Raw genomic sequence first — 20,000 nt, forward strand, 5'->3', positions numbered from 1 at the left:
CACACACACACACACACTCACACACACACACACACACACAGAGCACAGTATATATTTGAATTTGTACTTTTCCTCCATTTTTGTGTTTTGGAGCAAAAGAGTTTCATACATTTCGATGTTGGCTTTAATACTTCAGCGTACGCAGGGTCGACTGTATCCAAAAACACACCATTTTCTCCCGGATTTTTGTTTCGTCACATTGAACACAATATCCACGTACGATCATGACTAGGATATTTGAATCCTTTTTGGGCGCGGATCCTTTCCCTTCCCAGCCAAGACGTCCTATCCGGCCAGAGGGACCGGGGACGAGGCGGAAACCGGGACGTGGCCGGGACTGGGGCACGGAGAAACCCGATACCATTTAGGGGAGCGTGAAGTATGTCGGGAAGGCGAGGGGGTTGTGGGAATGATAGGCAGAAGGTGGGGAAGGGTGAGAATGATTTAACTGGGGATAAGAAAGGAGGTGGGAATGATAACTGATAGCAGGGGACGAGCAGGAGGAGGACGAGGAGAGAAAGAAGGTAAGGAGGTCGAGGTCCGCTTTTTTTTTTTGCACGAAAGGACCCCGGGGACAGTCTTTTGCTGGACCAAGAATCTCTCCTTTTCTGCAGTTGCCTTTTGTAGATGTGGATATCATTCCTCAGTCCCGAGGCAGGTCTCTATTCGACTCTTTGCTTGATTTAACAGTGTCGGGAAATCGATTCACGCTCCATTTTTTTCCATGGAATTAGTTTGATCTTCATTTGTATCTGCAAAGTAAGAAGAATATAAATTGCTTCTGTTGCTGTATCTTTTCGCAGCACGAGTAATGATACAATTACATCCATACTTAAGCGAATCCGCTTATCGCTCTTCAATCTACTCATTAACATACAGGAACCTGGAAAGCATTCGTCTCATTATGTGCCCGCGGACCTGCATGATGATGATATATAATAATCATAATTGCGAAGTCATTCGCCATTCCTCCGAACACATCAGATAGCTAGAGCTTTAATTCAGTCAGGAACATATACGTCATGATATCATTACTATAATTTTTGAGAACACCTCCTCATTATAGCGTTTCAAGTGCCCTCCTGGAAACAATTGGCGGACAAAAGAACAACATCTCTATTGATAGTAATATCAACATTCGTCATTCGCCTGCAAATAAATACCATTAAGCGTCGCTGTAAAGCTTTGTTAGATAGTGAGTTTCGTTAATATTTTACGCTGTCTAAATACGTAACGGTCAGCGCCATAAAGTATTGTGGTACGCTAGGAATTTGTTAGTTATAACACTCTGCGGAACCGACAATTTCGAATAAGGTTAAAAGGCAAATGTAAAATTTCCTTCATCGAATTGACTATCTAAAAGTGACAATTACAAAATAAGATAAAAAGAACATACAAGATAAGGGAATACTAAAATATATTTGCACATGGAAATAACCCTCCGACAGTAGGAAGGAAAAAAGAGCAAAATATCAAAACTCAGGAGCTCATAAATGCTCGTACCCATGACAACGGCCACGCTCCAGTCATGAATGAATAACCTCCCCCCACCCCCCCCACCCACTTCCTTCCTCCCCAAAAATGCCTATATTACGCTCTTGTGTAATGGTCCAGTAAAGAAAGCCAGATGCCAGTTAGAGCTTAAATGGAGGTTCCAGGCCGCCCAGAACCGTCCAGAACCGTCCAGAACCCGCCCTGGAAGCCCCACCACAAACAAATACCCTCCATGAAAACAAACTAGCAATATATTCGGGCTAAATAGGAGGCAACGCATCGCTTTAGGGCCGCCAGTTGCGCGCTGACAGTTAAACAATTAGCCCTGAATGGGGAGAGTGTTGGCTAGTGAATAGGGGAGGATAAAATAGGTGGGGGAGAGAGTGAAATAGGAGGAGAGGGGTGAAACAGACAGAGTGAAAAGGAAAGAGCTAAGATGGAAAGGGGAGGCTTAGGCGAGACAATGAAACGGGGATAAGATGAATGCTCATACGAGAGAGGAGAGAAGGAGAGGGCGAGAAACCGATAGAGGCGTGGAGAAAGATGGGGAAGAAAGAGGTGAAGGATGGAGAGAGGGAAGGTGGATAATGAAGAAAAGTTGAGTATTAGATAAATGTGATACATATGGGGACGAGATGAAGAGGAAGCTGTTGAGAAAAGTATATGAATATAATTATATGTAAAACGAGGGAGGGATGTGAGAAAGGGAGAAGGAGAGGGAGAGGGCGAGAGAAGGGAAAAGGAGAAGGAGAGGGAAAAGCAAGAGGTAGAGGGGAGAGGAGAAAAGGAGAGGGAGAGGGGAGAGGAGAAAAGGAGAGAGAGAGGAGAGAGAGAGAGAGAGAGAGAGAGAGAGAGAGAGAGAGAGAGAGAGAGAGAGAGAGAGAGAGAGGAGAGATAGAGAGAGAGAGAGAGAGAGAGAAGGAGAGATAGAGAGAGAGAGAGAAGGAGAGAAATAGAGAGAGAGAGAGAGAAATAAATAAATAGGGAGAGAGAGAGAAGGAGAGAAATAAAGAGAGAGAGAGAGAGAGAGAGAGAGAGAGAGAGAGAGAGAGAGAGAGTGAGAGTGAGAGGGGGGGGGGATGAGAGAGAGATAGGGAGAAGGAGAGAGAGAGAGAGAGAGAAGGAGAGAAAGAGGGGGGAGAAGGAGAGAGAGAGAGAGAGAGAGAGAGAGGGAGGAGAGAGAGAGAGGGGGAGAGAGAGAGAGAGAGAGAGAGAGAGAGAGAGAGAGAGGGAGGGAGAAGGAGAGATAGAGAGAGAAGGAGAGAGATAGAGAAGGAGAGAGAGAGAGGGAGAAGGAGAGAGAGAGAAGGAGAGAGATAGAGAGAAGGAGAGAGATAGAGAGAAGGAGAGAGATAGAGAGGAGTGAGAGAGAGAGAGAGAGAGAGAGAGAGAGAGAGAGAGAGAGAGAGAGAGAGAGAGAGAGAGAGAGAGAGAGAGCGAGAAAGAGAGAAGAGGAGAGAGAGAGAGAGAAGGGGAGAGAGAGAGAAGGAAAGAGAGAGAGAAAGAGAGAGAGAGTGAAAGAGAGAGAGAGAGAGAGAGAGAGAGAGAGAGAGAGAGAGAGAGAGAGAGAGAGAGAGAGAGAGAGAAGGAGTGAGAGAGAGAGAGAGAGAAGGAGTGAGAGAGAGAGAAAGAGAGAGAGAGAGAGAGAGAGAGAGAGAGAGAGAGAGAGAGAGAGAGAGAGAGAGAGAGAGAGAGAGAGAGAATAACCGAATGACGGGGGTGAGGAAAGGGGAATGGATGCCTGGCCGATGGTAGTAGAAGGTGGCGACAGCCCGTGATATAATAGGGTGAGGCCTCAGATGGTTCATTGCATATTGCATATTGCAGAGACGACAGATTGCCGAGAGCTGGGTAAGCGATCACTCCGGGAAAGGGGTGGGGGTGTGCCAGAGGGGGTGGGGGGGGGGAAGAAAGGGTGGAGGGAGGGAGAGAGAGGGGAAGGCAGATGAGAAACGAGAGAGAGAATTGAGATAGATATACATACACGCGCATACAGAGAGAGAGAGAGAGAGAGAGAGCGAGAGAGAGAGAGAGAGAGAGAGAGAGAGAAATATAGAAAGAAAGATCGGAAAAGAGACAGAAAAAAACGAAAGAAAAGAAACAAACAAAGAAAACAACGGAATGAAAAGGGAGAAAAGGATAGGAAAAGAAAAAAAAAGAAAAAGAAAAAGAAAAGGATACAGCCGGTCGGAGGGGAAGATGACGGCCGGGAGGGGAATGAGGGGGGGAGGGGGGGTGGGGGGAAGGGGACAAGGGGGGGGGGGAATGTCTACTCTGTTTTTATTTCTTTTTATAGCAAGATCTAGTCTAGCATATTAAGGAGATCATATGTCCCATTTCGTCAGGTCAATTATTTTCCCGGTCTTTCATTTTCTTTTTGTGTTTTTTTTCTTCCTTTTTTTTTATGACCAACACAATTGCCTATTTGGCCGTCGTTGCTAAAACAATGCGAATATGTTGTATGTTTTGATACAATCTGGAGTGTTTTTAATTTCTTTCTATTTTCTTTTGTAACTTTTTTGTTCCCCTCATTGCATTTTACATATTCCCATTTGATATCGTTCACTATCTTTGATTCGCATCAGTTCTCTCATTTTGTTTCACTAATCTTTATTATCTATCTCTTATTTTTATTATGATCTTGAGTATTTTGTATTTTGCCTTGACTATTTTGCATATATCTGTTTTTTCCTATCTATATTCGTCTCATTCCATTTATATATTTTGCTATTTATTAACATATCTTTCTTGTGTTATTGTTATATTTCTTGATTTATTATTAAGGTATATTCTTTGTTACACTCACACACACACACACACACACACACACACACACACACACACACACACACACACACATACATTTGTTTATTTGTTATGTTTATTTTTAGTTCTATATTTTTCTACTCTTGATGAATATAATTACGATGGAAAATTGTTCATAGTTGCATTTTCCCATAAATATCACTGTAATTCTTATTCTTTATTATTCGTTCCCTTCCTCTTTTTTATCCTTTTCAGTTTTTTATTCTTTTATATTATTCTTTCTCGATTTACCAATAGCGTTCCTCTTCCTCCCTCCCTCCCCCCCTTCGCTAACTTCCCTCAATCCATCTCTTTCTCTTTGTCCTCTTCCTCCTCCATCTCTTTCTCCTTCGTCTCTTTCTCCCCCGCCTCTTTCTCTCCCTCCTCCACCTCCTCTTCCTCCCCCATCGCAGCTGTCACCTCACCAAACACCCAACTTTAGGGGAACAGCGCGCGACAGTCGGAGTTTAGGGCCATGGCAGATATCTCTACTTTCCAAGTTTACAGTTCGCTGTGAACTGTAAAAAAAAGAAAGTTCACAGGAAGCAAAAATGTCGAGAAAAAGAACAGAAAAATGCGCTATCGGGCGCTTTTCAATTCCTGAGAAGACGGGGAAGAACGTAGAGAGAAATTCTTGCGAGACGGGAGGCAAATTGACAAAACTAAACACTTGCTCTGCCTCCATTCCTTCCCATTCATTCACATTCATTGCCGCATGCGAAGATCCCGCCGGAATCACGCCAGATGAATAATAACGTAAAACAAGTGACGGGCTGGAAATGGCAGCGTCGGGATTATGCATATCATCACCTCATTTCCATAAAAACTGCTAACAAGTGATGGGCTCAACCCGAAGCGTTATTTAGCGGTCCCAATTCATTATCATAACAACAGTGGATGACTAAACTCGCGTCAGTGGTATGAATTTTAGCGCCGACTGGGCCTGGCGCCGTGTCATACCGACCGCATACCAGTATCGGGAGCTTGGGGGCACGGGAAGGGGGTAGGGCAAAGGGGGCATGGGGGCTCGGGCAAGGGGTAGGGTGGAAGCAGGGGTGCGGGTAAGGGGTAGGGGGCAGAGGGTAGGAAAAAGAGTGAGGGGAAATAATTAGGGCCTCGGGTGCTAATAGTGTCAGAATGAATAGCATCCACCGTGATTGAGATACATCGTTTTTTTTTTTTTTTTTTTTAATATCAGGCTATCGGGTAACTGGCAGCGTTTATTAAATATTCTCCCCCACGTATTTGCCTTTTCCTTTCTCTCTAGTCATCCACGTGGTTAGCAGTCTAACAAAAAGTGACTCGCGAAAGCTAGCGAGGTCGAGGCAATAGTATGATGGGAAGGCTTTCCCTTAATGGATATTAGTCACACAGTTTATTTAATATGAGCGATGGCGGTTATTATATCTTATCGGAAGGGAATTGCGCATTGTAGACCAGACATCGATTCATGTAAGGACCAACAACTGCAACGATTGTTGGCGAAAGAGAATGACAGGAGGGAAGTTGAGAAGGAAAGTGGGAGGAGAGAGAGAGAGAGAGAGAGAGAGAGAGAGAGAGAGAGAGAGAGAGAGAGAGAGAGAGAGAGAGAGAGAGAGAGAGAGAGAGAGATGGGGGGGAGGGCAGAACTGAGGAGGGAACTGATGCATAGAGAAGAAGCAGAAAGGGAAAAAATGGCTGAGGAATTTGATGGTCAGAATGACAGTTGAAATCGAATAATAGAAAAGGGATTACAGGACAATTGAAAAAGGGAGGCATTTCAACATAATATAACATAATGCAATACAATACAATAGGTACCTGAATACAGCGAGGAACATAGAAGATACTAAAAGCCGTAGTCGGAAGTGCAGAGAGCAAATTTCAAGGAAGACCAGTTGATAACGATAACAGACACAGGACGGTCATCGTATACCCCGGAGACGTTGGGATTGGCAAACATGTGATGCAGCTGGTGTGTCCGATAAGGCGTCAAGTTCCTTATATCCAACAACATCCTGGGGGTGATAAGGACCGTGACCACGTGGGGGAAGGAACGCAAAGAAAACAAAGACAGCATAAAACGACTCATGAAGACGGCAAAGGTCGAGGTTCTTCATATACTACTAGGCAACATAGACTTAACCAAGTACAGCATTTGTGCAGAACCGTGAGGGTGTTGCAGGTGTTCTACCACTCGCGGGGAAGCACGGCGAGGCAGGAACACGTGGCAGATAAAGGGGGCGGTAAATAAGTTTAAAAAAAGTAGTGTGCTTCTCTTTAGTTGGCAATATTATCAAGTACAAATCATCATTGCTTTCTCTTTTTCTTTTTTTTTCCTGAAGATGGATACAGGTGAAAGAATGCATTTTTAATATAGCTGGAGAGAGAGAGAGAGAGAGAGAGAGAGAGAGAGAGAGAGAGAGAGAGAGAGAGAGAGAGAGAGAGAGAGAGAGAGAGAGGGTGGGGGTGGGGAGACATGCTTTATACTGTGGGCGGGAAGATGTGACTAAAATTGTCTTTCGTATTACTGCCTTGTCACTCGGGCTTCCCTGTCACGAATCACTTTTTCCTTTTTGCATGCAGTGTGTATTGCTATACGCAGAAGAACTTGTTTTGGTTGAAGCATGCCATTAAAGGGCATAACAAAATAAGCTAATACTTTGATCCCGCTGCATCGTTAATCATGTGTTATTTAAGTGGATTTCCCCAACGCACATATACCACCGCCAATCTCACCCCGGCCTCCCACAGCGGGTCAATGAGTAACAACCGGTCCCAGCAGGAGACTGTGTAGGTGGCATCAATTTGGTGGTAATTCTAGTAGTTTTTAGTGTACATAACACCACCTCGTTAGACCGGAACGATACAGTAAACGTCATTTGCACCTAATTTCTATCTGTGCAGCCCAGCAGGAGGTCCACGCGGCTGCTCGGGTAGCGAGTGACCTGCGAGTGAGAATGGCGGCCTCGTCTCCGCCCTGCACGGGGTATGGCGGGCGTATGAGCTCGGCAAGGCTGTTTGGTTGAGGGATATGATGCTTGTATATGTTTAGGCAGACAAGCAGGGTGTACAGCGGGTGTATTTGAGGTGACGAATGAGTGCAGAGGAGTCGGTGTGGCGTCGGGGCGCAGTGGGAAGTGCGGTGTCGTTATCGCGGTGTATCGCGACCCCCGTCATCTGCTTCAACACCTGTCACTTTTTTGGTTGTCTTTTATTACCAGAGGGACATTGTTAATTCCGACCCCGTTTGTGCGAATCGCTCCTCTTCGCTAAGATGTCGCCGGCGGGAACATCTTGACTGTAGGTTTCCCAGGAAGCGAAAATTGAGGCTTAAGATGGCGACACGTCGTCCCTCAGGAGGACATGTGCTGCCGGTGCGTGTCTTCCGCGCCCGACGTCCTGCTGCTCGTGACGGGAGGATCGCCGCAACGGATGTTCCGAGCTGATAACTCGAGAGTAAGCCAGAGTTCCTCCCTTGTCTGTCGAGGGTGAAATATTACTGATTATTTTTACGATCCTGGAAACAAGGATAGTGCATTTAGCCCCGAGTCCTCCCGCTGATGATGGATGGCTGATGCGGCCCTAATTACAGTAATAAGCCCCATAAAAATGCTGAGGAAATACTGATACGTCAAACGTGCCAATCAATTTCAACGATCGATATCGTGGAATAATTGTGGACGATGTTCTTGAACGATTCCCACCGGGAGAGGTGCACACATCAGCCGTCCCCAGTGCACCGAGCAGCGGGCGGTCTCAAGCTTACGTTCCCTGAGTAAACAGCCCCACGTGCAGAACTGAATACCAAGAACCTCTCTGTAGGTTCCGATAGAGGATCCGGTAGTGTATATAAACGATCCGACTCTATTGAGGGGAATATTGTTTCTCGGAGCGGCTAATATTGGTTGTATAGACATTTTGGAGACCGTCAAGTGGCGAGGGCGGAGGGTAACTCACGCTGGATTAGATCTAATTGATGCTATATTTCTCTGGTGATGCCCTTCCACGTTCCTGCTTATCTGTTTTTGTGAAGGTGGTGTTTCGGAGCGGCATTTGGCATTGCTTGAATAATTTTCCTATTAAGAAATCCCCATGAGCAGAAAGAAATGTCAGCTGAATCAATCTAACGGCAGATCTCCCTAATTACTCGGCATATAATGAAGGAAGCCACGTTTTATCAATCCCTGTATCCATATTGGCAATGAATTCATCCAATTTGAATAGGACGCATTATAACCTGCTTAATATTCATGCCACGTTGCCCTGTGACACATTAATACATTCCTCCGCATAAGTAAGAACATTTTTCCCTTTTTTCGAGAGCAATAACAACTGCTAATTAAACTAGTATGTCGGCCTGGAGCAAGTAAGGGGAAGGGGGAAGGGGGGAGGGGGAAGGGGGAAGGGGGAAGGGGGAAGGGAGGAAGGGGAGGGAGGAATGCGAGGACATGGAGGTATTACGAGAAGGACTTAATATTTCCAATAAAAGTTGCTAAACTTATGATTAATTGTTGAAAAATCAATAATAAAAGATTACCTTTTTGTCGATCCGACTTTGATCGAAGGGATCTGTATGTGTATTCTTGGATGAAAATTTCATATTATTCATCAATTTACTTACATATTATTCAACGTAATCCGTACAATCATTGGTACATATATGCGTATGATATTAATTAATCATATATTTACCAACAAAATGAACAGAGCAGCCCTAAACTCTTACGCATATGTATATTATAATTCCATTCATACATCCATTTACTCAACAAGCATAAAACAACGTATCCATCCACACTGCACGGTTCCGAAACGCGTTCTTGGTGCACACGACGGACCAGAACCGAAACCGCAAAATAAATCAGATACGATCAGCCGCCCAGCTTTTGGCAGGCAAGCAGGAGTGCTAATAACAAGTCCCTCCCACCGATTCATTGTGGGCGTAGATTGAGAGCGATGAGTGTGCGTGCTTGCGGGCGCTTGCGGGGAACGGATGAGTTACGGCTGAGCTTCTATCGCCGAGTTCCGCTGCGATGCGTTTGCTTGCAGTTCTCGGGGCGACGCATGTGCTTGCTCAGCGCCTCGTCGAACTCCTGCTTCTTACTCAAGCACCGCATCCGGGCAGCAACTTCCTTTGTTGCTCCCAGATTATCAGCTGATGGAGTGTAATGGCCACATTTTGCCAATTGCTTCCTCTCCCCCCTCATCAACTTTCCTCTCTTTTACCCTTTTTTCTTTTCCTAATTTTCCTACACGTGCATATAATACTAACGACTTTCCTGAGTGTTTTAGAATTGTTCCTGTATATATTTATAGCTGTTTATATATGCATATATGTGCGTGTGTACGTTTATGTGTATCTGTGTGATTCTGCGTGTATCTATCTATCTGTCCATGTGTGTGTGTGTGTGTGTGTGTGTGTGTGTGTGTGTGTGTGTGTGTGTGTGTGTGTGTGTGTGTGTGTGTGTGTGTAGTATTTACCTAGATCTTCCACCGCCCCCGCTCTTTGGCTCCCCTCTGACTTGAAGGGAAAAATCAGAATAATGAATTTCGGGGAGGTAGTTCGGGTCTTGAGCCATTTTACAATTTCTAGCCATTGGTCAAAGCACAGGATCACTTAAGAGAAGCAATAAGTGGCTGAAGAGGATCTAGTCCCTTAATAATGGTCCCCGATTCATTATTTTTCTCCCAGCACTTGTTTGTTCAAAGGTTTTCTCTACGAAAATCTCCCTTTGCGATGACTGGATATTGCTGATCGTTTCGCCTGATTAATACTTATATTTGCTCCGTTGCAACATCGTGAGCCATTGCATTGCAGCGTTCGATTTTACGGACTGTTTTTGTGATGACTATGAAAACACAACGTGAGAGAGAGAGAGAGAAAGTGGACAGAAGAAAATTGAGTGGATGAAAGAGCAAGAAAGAGAATTCAGATGGAAGAGGATGCGAGTGTCGTGTCGCCAGAGCCTGGCTTCCGTCCTTCCACCGACGATTCTTTCTCTTCCTCCAAGGCCTCGGCGGGCCTCGGAGAGCAACAGCGCGAGAGGGTGTGAAATAACAATCAATATATCCTCCCCCAACTGCCCTCGCCTCCCCCCTCGTAAGTAGCACCGCGAAAGGGGGATATATCACCACACGCCCATGACAGGACGTGACACAAGCATATATGTCGCCAACCCATTGCATAACCGTGACCAAAAGTGACCCTTATGTTACGTGAGTTTTGGGATGATACATTCTTGTTATTTTTACTCGGTCTGCCGCCCATACAGTCGCCGCGAGATCGATATGACGACCACGGTAGCGGGATGTGCTACACCTGCCCGGATCTTCTCTCTACTGCGACAAGGGTCGAACTGCGCCGACTTCTGCGTTTCATTATTATTGCAGTTTTAGTAGTGACTTTAAGAACCTCATTACGGCGATTATATTTATAGGGGATGGAGTTCGCCACGCTAACAGTGATATTATTTCAGGCATTGTGTTCTCTTTGCTACTATTTACTTCATAAGAACCGTGAAGTCGCGGCCAAACTAATGTCCTTTTCTCCGTTCCAGAGCTCCGGCTACGGCATGAAGGAGGGCGGCGCCGGCGATGTCTCCATGTACGGCAGCGGCCTCGGGGCTTCGCCGGCAGGGTATTACCCCTACGACCCCACCTTCGCCGCCTACGGGTAAGTCAAACTCAAATCTCGTCATGCAACAGATTGCGCAGGGAAAGCATGAGAAAGATGTGAACTGTCAGTAGGAAGGGAATTATGAACTCGGTAATCATTTCCGGGATGGGGTCGGCTGATTATGCCTCCGACGCCCGACGCTCCGCCGAGGAACTTGTTCTTTGATCTCGAGGCGAAGGGCCGGGGAGGGTTTCGCTTCGGACGAATTCGGATGCAGTTTTCTCTCCTTTTTTGTTCCTGGTATTCGACTGGCATTGCTTTCTGAAGGTCTGAGGGATTTAAGACCGAAAAAATAGTTTATACATACATACATATGTGTGTGTGTGTGTGTGAGTGTGTGTGTGTGTGTGTGTGTGTGTGTGTGTGTGTGTGTGTGTGTGTGTGTGTGTGTGTGTGTGTGTGTGTGTGTGTGTGTGCGCTTGTATGTGTGGGCCTTGGGAATATGTTAATATTCGTTTCAGTGCAACTGCTATTGTTGATGGCAATGGTGACATCAGGAGATCTCCCGAACAATGATAATAGTTAAAGGAAATTATAAAATCTCCGAACCAGCGCATCGTCCATCTTTCCCCGCTCCACGAGTACATGTCCCCCCCCCCCCCGTCCCCCCTCGGCGGCAGCGGGGGGCCACAAACCTCCAGCAACTTGATGACCCTCTTATATTACCTCACAGATATAAGAGCTCTTATATCTCTCCCTCCTGTCCTCTGCCTCCAGGTTCCCACTCTGTTATCCGTTCTTCTTGCCTCTTCAAATTATCCCTTCCATTCTTTTTTATTTCTCTTTTACTTCTTTTTATTCTTCATTTTTAGTCGTTTGCTCCGTCTGGTGAACTCAACCACTGTCGTTTTCGGTTCCCTTTGGTTGTTATTCCCTCGTGCGAGCAGTTCTTATCCCTTTTCGCTCGTTTCGCTGTGCGTAATTTAGTCGTAGTTTGTATTTATTTGTTGTATATTTAACGGTTTGTTTATTGTCACAATTTGCTTTAGCATTACTTGCTTCTTCTCTTGATTCTCCTGTAACCGTAGGCTAATTTCCGGCCGCCAACGATGCAGCCTTTTCACTCCCTCCGTAGCAACTCGGTGAATATTTTACCAGCTTTCGTTCTTTAACCTGTCATTCTTTCCACGCGCCCCTTTTCCCCTCCTCCTCCTCCTCCTCCTCCTCCCATTCTTCTACTTTCCTCCCCCTTACGCCCCTCCCCCCCTCCTCCTGCCGACCCCGCCCACCGCGCAGGGACCCTCCGAGGCCCCCGGTGGTCGCAGGCGTGCATCGAGCCCCGGCCTGCGAGACACGGCGTCAACTCGCTCCACTAATTTAGACGACTCGTAAAAACTCCGACTAAAAGCTGCGACACTTCTGTAGGGATCGCCGGTTCGTGAATGATGTATCAGGGCCTTATTTCTCGCTGCTGCCGCCCGCCCGCCGCCGCCGAGCTGAAAGAATAACCAATTTTTTCCGAGTGGTTTTATATAGAAGCGATTTTTCCCACGGATAGCACGAGCAAATGAACCTTGTTTATGAAGAAAATGCCTTTTGTGTAGCCATGAGCCTCATTGCGAATGCTTAACGGGAATCCCAGCGGATCTGAAGTGCGGTAGGTAGATCAGGCGGATAGGCTATTTTGTCACCACATAATCAACGTAGACTTTATGGACCACTTTTGGTAAGATATCCCGAAAGATAGTCGTAAAAACACATATCTGTTTACAACAGGTTGAGAATACACCACACACAGAGGCTCTCTCTCTTTCTCTCTGCCTCACCTACTCTCATCCTCTCTCATTTCCCATTTACCTTTCTGTCTTCTATTTTTTATCTATCTATCTATCTATCTATCTATCTATATACTGTCTGTTTATCTCCTCCCTTTGTTACTGATGGATTCGCATTTTCTCTAACATGGAAAATCGGATCATATCATCGATACATGATGCATTTATAATTCATAATGTAGATAAGCTATTGTGCTATTGGGCGCTGGCGAAGAGCAATGCACTGTATGTCAATTTATCTCTATTGTTATGACCTAATACATACACCTGAGTGTGTAATTCCGAAGGTGGCCGTGGCAAGGAAAATATTAAGTAACACATCATATGAAGTCCAATAACTCTTGGTCCTGGGATGTGTATGCGTTGGAGGAAGGAGAGGATGGATGAATGGTGAGGAGGAGGAGGAGGAGGAGGAGGAGGAGGAGGAGGAGGAGGAGGAGGAGGAGGAGGAGGAGGAGGAGGAGGAGGAGGAAGGGAAGGGAAGGGAGGGAAGGGTGAGGTAGAAGAGAGAAGAAGGAAGAGGAGAAGGAGAAAGAGGAAGAGGAGGAGGAAAGGATATGGATGAGGAGGAAAAGAAGGAAGGGAAGGGGTAGGAGGAAGGAGAGTATGAAAAGAGAGAAATAGGAGGAAGAGGAAGAGGAGTAGGGCAAAAAGAAGAGAAAGGCGGGGCAGTCGATATACAGGTGCCTCAAATGTTGGTTTAACACGGAAACTTTTCATGAACATTTGTTTAGTGTGTAGAAAGTGAACATAATAGTAGGTTGCCACTGTAGTACTGAGAAAACGTGAAAAATATATAGTGTGAGTAGAGGACGGGCTGCGGGTGACTGGCAGGTGTACTTGTCGAAACACAACAGATGTTTACGTATTTTGAAGAATCACACCTGGACATTCGGCCATGGGAACTAAATCCCAACAAATGTAGAAAACTTATCAATAGGATTATTCTAGGGATAAGACATTTTAGTTTTTAAAAAAGGTAAATGTAACAAAACCTGGTAGAAAGTGTTGTTCATGGGATTATATCAGACCATTTTGTTAATTCCATTCCCCGTGGCTATTTCTCCTGCAGAACCTTGAACGTCAGAACGCCCTTCCTCTTTTCTTACTTCCTCTTAACAACCAATTTCTTTCCCCTTTTCCCCGCGCACTCAAATCTTTTTCTTCTCTCTTTGCCCCCTTCTTCATTCCTCTCTCCTAGCTCCTTTGCCTTCGCACCATCTACCCTTTTTCTTTATCTTCTTTACCTTATCCTATATGCTTTTTGTTTCCAATACATATTTTCCTTCCGGCCATGCCACCCTACCATAGGACTACCCTCGCCCTTCAATCCCATCCTAAGGCAAGGCCAACACTACGAGGAGCAGGATACATCATTTATTCTCCATTGCAGCATTCAACATCCTTGCATCATTGAACAAGTTGCTGAAAAAATGTTTATGTATAGGCCATGGCGTTTCGAGCATAATCATGGGGCCCGACTCTGGTTTTAAGAAGGGACTTAAAAGCTGATTTGTAGTAAGTCTTAAAAGCAGATTTCTTCCGCGTGTTTTTTTTGTTTTTTTTTCTTTGTTTTATGTGATTCGGAGTCGGGATTAATATTTCACGTCGGGATTTTGTCCGCTGGATATTTTGGAGACAGTGGAAAGGGACTGGCCTTTCCCGGTTTCACTTTTTGTGCCGAGGGAAAAAGATTTTGAAAGAAAAACTGATTCTGGGGAATTTCGAGAGAAATCCCAAAACAATAATAGGAATTTTTGGTTACTGTAGCAGGTGAATATGTTTGAAGGAGACATCATAAAGAATAACAATAAATATATCGAAGTAAAAGGAATGCATGTAAATATTGACTATTCTAGTTGTGGTTAATATATACGTATATTGTACATGTATACACGTACATACCTTTGCGCACAGATACACACATACACTTTACCAATATATATACTTCCATCCATCCATTCAACCATCTATCTGTCTATCTATCTATCTATCTATCTATCTATCTATTTATCTATCTATCTATCCATCCTTCCATCCACTCACACACTCACACAGACGCCGACGCCGACGCCGACGCCGACGCAAACACACACACACACACACACACACACACACACACACACACACACACACACACACACACACACACACACACACACACACACACACATTCACACACACACACACACACACACACACACACACACACACACACACACACACACACACACACACACACACACACACACACACACACACACACACACACACACACACACACACACACACACACACACACACACATTCACACACACACACTCACACATATAAATCTCTCTTCTCTCTCTCTCTCTCTCTCTCTCTCTCTCTCTCTCTCTCTCTCTCTCTCTCTCTCTCTCTATATATATATATATATATATATATATATGTATATGTATGTGTATATGTATGTATGTATATATATAATATATATAATATATATAATATATATAATATATATAATATATATAATATATAATATATATATATAACATATATATATATATATATATATATATATATATATACATGTTTTCTGAGCATTGATTAGTTGGGAAGAGGGCAGATAAAACTATCCTAGTATATACTGATGGGAAGAACACGGCTAAAGAGAAAGCCAGCAGATGGAAGTGCAAATTCCAAACGCCGGGATCTATGATATTCAATCCCTTTCTGCTGCAATAAGGCCCTCCTGCGACACGGGATCCAAACCCATATTTCGCCACAGCCGCTGCGTCGTGCCCAATACAAGGTGTAAACTAGCGGAGTGATACCGCCGTTTATACCCGATATGTCAACGCCTCGACGGTGGAGTTGCTGCTTCAGATCTGGGTGTTTTATTGAGGTTCATTCCTGAGTGTCGGAAAGGGCGAGAACGCGACGAAAGGCCTGGCATTTCCGCCTTTATTGGTGCTGAAGGAGATGAGATGAGACAGAGAGGAGGAGGAGGAGAAAGAAAGGGAGAGGATAGAGGATAGAGAGAAAACAAATAATTATATCCAGTAGGAAAATGAATGTTTCAGTATGTGAGTGCAATGATATATACAATTTCAAACAGACAGAGGGTAAGGTATATTGATAAAGAGAAGAGAAAGAGAAGACATCAGTTCTGGAGCAGTAGCCTTATTATCCACGACTATTAATATGTCACAGCCGCCGCCGTCTCCACCAAGCGTAAGATATCATCATACGCAATCAAGATAGCATCTCGTTGTTCCAAAAAGTCAATTTCATCGGATATTAAACCGCTCATCAGGTAATGTGGCAAATTTCGCAAATTCGAACCCAAAACTTACCTGCGCTAAGGACTAGTTTGTCTAATTGTAACGCTACTAACTGGTCTTTATGGTGCCCCTCCATTACGGACAATATGGGTCATCCTGTCCCGTAATGTCGGTACAAAGGGATGATTTCTTCCGCAACCTCCTAATCACGCCATACACTTTAAATTCATGTTTTATTTGGGCAAATTTAACAGAGAAGTTACGATGGCGTAAATCTCTCAGTGGCGAAGGGAGGGAGAAAAAAAAGAAGAGAAAAAAAAATGAAAGAAAAAAAAAAAGTTGGTAATGGTCAGCTCTGGTTAATTCCGTCCGGGATGTTCTCGTTGTTCCCCTCCAAAGGGTTTTTCGTTCGTTTTTACTCCTCGGCCTTTGTCTTGGTCTTTGGTTCGGTCTCTTTTCGGTCTTTCTCTTTAGTTATGGACCCAGATCTTTCTTTCGCTTTGGACTTTGTCTCTCTCGTCGTGTAGCTCATTCTTTCTTTAATCTTTCTCATTTGTCTCGGCACAGCCTTGGCCTTTGATCTCTAGTCCTCGCTATATATCTTCCTTTCCGCTGGCTACGAGCTCGGGACGAGATCGAGCTGGAGATTATGGGAGTGTTTGCTGCGACTCCGCTTTTTACGGGTTGTGTAATGGCTCAATGGACGCTGGCGGTGAGGGCAACGAGGAAGTGACATTTTTTGACCTGCGCTCCCCACGTGTCATGGGGAGGGGGTGATCATCGCCTTGGGTGATTTAGGATACTGACGGGGAAGAAATAAAAGGAAACCCTCTATTTTTTTTCATTTCAAAACTGACCCATGACATCACCTCCACGGCTGCCCCGACGCCTGGCACCGTCCACGGGACACTCATGTCACAGCAGACAGAATGACGTCCATGAATCTCGGTCTGTCAGCGAAAGGACTAGCGTGACTCTCAGAACAGGAGCGTGACAGCCTTGTCTTGCCGCTTCCAGCTGATCACAGTTATTGGCCCGGAAAATTTAATTAAACTCTGAGGATAGTGAGGGCATCTGGCGCATCAATTATATTTACCCGGTGTTAGCAGTTTTGGGACCCTTTCGCCCCTCCCCCCCTTTCCCCACTCTACCCCCCCCAAGCTACCCTCGCCCCTCCTCCTCCTCCCCCTCCCCCTGTCCCATCTCTGACGCTGTGATTTAATCGATAGACAATAGAGCAGTCTCTCCTCTCTCCCTCTGATAGTCATTTATCGGCTTCCTCTCCATCTCCACCCTTCGCTCTCCTCCCCCCCCCCTCCCTCTGGCCCTCCCCTCGTCTTCCATATGCGCCCGCGGTCCCCTTATAGAGCCCATCCGTCTCCTACGCATTTTCCGCAAAATGACCCTTATTCGCCTAATGATTCGTCATTTGTAACTACGGCTGATACATGGCGCTTTGATTATCTGGCCTCCACTGGATACATACGTACACAATACAATTCTTATTTGCGTTTACATGTTCCCAATAATTCACATTTGTGTATGCACGTTTGCCAATCATATTTTTGCATACATGTCTCTATAATTCACATTCGTGCACACGTGTCCTCATAATTCACACTGGTGTTTACATGTCCTTATATCTCATATCTATGTATACCTTACCTTAACAACAGTAAACATTCGTGCGTGGGGATTGAGAGAGAGAGAGAGAGAGAGAGAGAGAGAGAGAGAGAGAGAGAGAGAGAGAGAGAGAGAGAGAGAGAGAGAGAGAGAGAGAGAGAGAGAGAGAGAGAGAGAGAGGGAGAGAGAGAGAGAGAGAGAGAGAGAGAGAGAGAGAGAGAGAGAGAGAGAGATGAAAAAATAACAGAAAAAAGAAAAGAAAAATCCCATCATTTTCCTTCGTTCCCTAGAATAATTCATCAGGCCAATGATCATCATGATCGATCTCCTTCATACCGCAACTCCTGTCGTAAAGGCGTATAATATAAACACTCTTAACCCTAATCTTTCCTTATTGCCTCCTTTCTTTATTCTAGTCCATCCCCTCCTCCCCCCTTCCCCCCCTCTCACTCTTCTCGTAAATTGTCCTCCTAATGTCCAATCACCTCTTTACCGTATTTTCATTCATTCAATTTCCCCTCATTATATTCCCTCAAAGTCTGTTCTTTTACCTCGGGACTACCCCTCTCTCTCTCCTCCCCCCCTCTCCCCACCCCTTCTCCCGCACTCCGAAATCACCAACAATCTTCTCTGTCCGCTTCATCAACACTTCCCTTCGTCCCCTGTCATCACGGCCTTCACTCTCATATTCGCCTTCCTGACGCTCTCTCTCTCCCTCTCTCTTTCTCTCTTTCTTGCTCTTGCTGTCTCTCTCTCTTATTATCTCTCTCTTTCTCTCATTCCCGTCATTCGGTTATTCTCTCTCTCTCTGCCTCTCTCCCTCTCCCTCTCTTTTTTTCTCTCTCTCTCTTGCTCGCTCTCTCTCTCCCTCTCTCTTTCTCTCTTTCTTGCTCTTGCTGTCTCTCTCTCTTATTATCTCTCTCTTTCTCTCATTCCCGTCATTCGGTTATTCTCTCTCTCTCTCTCTCTCTCTCTCTCTCTCTCTCTCTCTCTCTCTCTCTCTCTCTCTCTCTCTCTCTCTCTCTCTCTCTCTCCCTCTCTCTCTCTCTCTCCCTCTCTCCCTCTCTCCCCCTCTCCCCCTCTCCCTCTCTCCCTCTCTCCCTCTCTCCCTATCTCCCTATCTCCCTCTCCCTCTCCCTCTCTTTTTCTCTCTCTCTCTCTTGCTCGCTCTCTCGCTCTGTCTCTGTTTATGTCTGTCTGTCTGTCTGTCTGTCTGTCTATCTGTCTGTGTCTCTCGCTTTCTGTTTGAGTCTGTGTCTGCCTCTCCCCTCCCTCCCTCCCTCCCTCTTTCTCTCTCTCTCTCTCTCTCTCTCTCTCTCTCTCTCTCTCTCTCTCTCTCTTCTCTCTCTCTCTCTTTCTCTCTTTCTCTCTTTCTCTCTCTCTCTCTCTCTCTCTCTCTCTCTCTCTCTCTCTCTCTCTCTCTCTCTCTCTCTCTCTCTCTCTTTCTCTCTCTCTCTCTTTCTCTCTATCTTCTAACGTCTGTTTCTGCGTCATTATTTCTCGCTGCTTCTGTTTTTTTCTATCGATTTCTCTTTTTCGCTCTCTTTCCTTTTTCTTTTCGAAGACGAATTTTTGTGTTGGGTCTTTCCTTTGGGGCGCAGCTTCATTCTCTTTTAATCTCTCCGTTTCTCTCTCGCTGTCTTCTCTCTGTCTCCTTTCGGTTTATTTAGACCAACGTATAAGAAATGTCCGGCGTTTTCTTGCGTTTTCTTTCCTTCGTCTTTAACTTTCTACCGATACCCCCCCCCCCCCCACCCCAACATCTTCTTCTCTCGACCATCTTCCCCTCCTTCCTTCCATTCGCTCTCCCCTCACGCTACCCATCAACCCCCCCCCCTCTCCCCAGCCTCATATCCCCCTCCCCCTCTCCCCAGCCTCACACCCCCCTCCCCCCCTCCAAGCCTCTCATCTCCCCCCCCCACCTTCCCCCAACCTCTCATCTCCTCCCCCCCCCCCCCCGCCGCCTCTCATCTCACCCACCATTCCCCTTGACCTCGCCTGACCCAGCGGAATCAACACGGGAAGCAAATTGGCGCCAACCATCCCGACAAGGAAAAGGTGGGGCCAATTAACGGAATCTCCGGGAATAATGGTGAAAAGGTGGGACCGCTTGAGGGGTGAAGGGGGAAGGGGGAAGGGGGAACGGGGGAGGAAGAGAAGGAGGAGGAGGAGGAGGAGGAGGAGGAGGAGGAGGAGGAGTAGGAACAGGGACGAGGGATCGGGGGAGGACAGGGCCGAGGAAAGGGGAAGGAAGGGAAGAGGAGGGAAGCGAGGGAGGAATAATGTTTTGGAATGTTCCCCGCTCCCTGAGACTGAGCCAAGGCGTTGACAGATGCCTCCGTCAGCTTGATTCCCGGCACCAGGAGGAGAGGAGGAAGC

General features: G+C 45.8%; 1 protein-coding gene across 2 annotated transcripts in view; it reads left to right on the forward strand.

The window, feature by feature from the left end:
• The window catches only part of LOC125044559 (homeobox protein araucan-like), a 107,390-nt gene that overhangs the window by 31,517 nt on the left and 55,873 nt on the right, over positions 1-20,000 (forward strand). For both annotated transcript variants that reach the window (XM_047641267.1, XM_047641275.1), the window contains exon 3: positions 10,839-10,954. In XM_047641267.1, the coding sequence (XP_047497223.1) occupies positions 10,839-10,954 (116 nt within the window). The remainder of the gene's footprint in view (positions 1-10,838; positions 10,955-20,000) is intronic.

The sequence above is a fragment of the Penaeus chinensis genome, chromosome 3 (genome assembly GCF_019202785.1).
Source record: "Penaeus chinensis breed Huanghai No. 1 chromosome 3, ASM1920278v2, whole genome shotgun sequence".
Classification (NCBI taxonomy): Eukaryota; Metazoa; Arthropoda; class Malacostraca; order Decapoda; family Penaeidae; genus Penaeus; species Penaeus chinensis.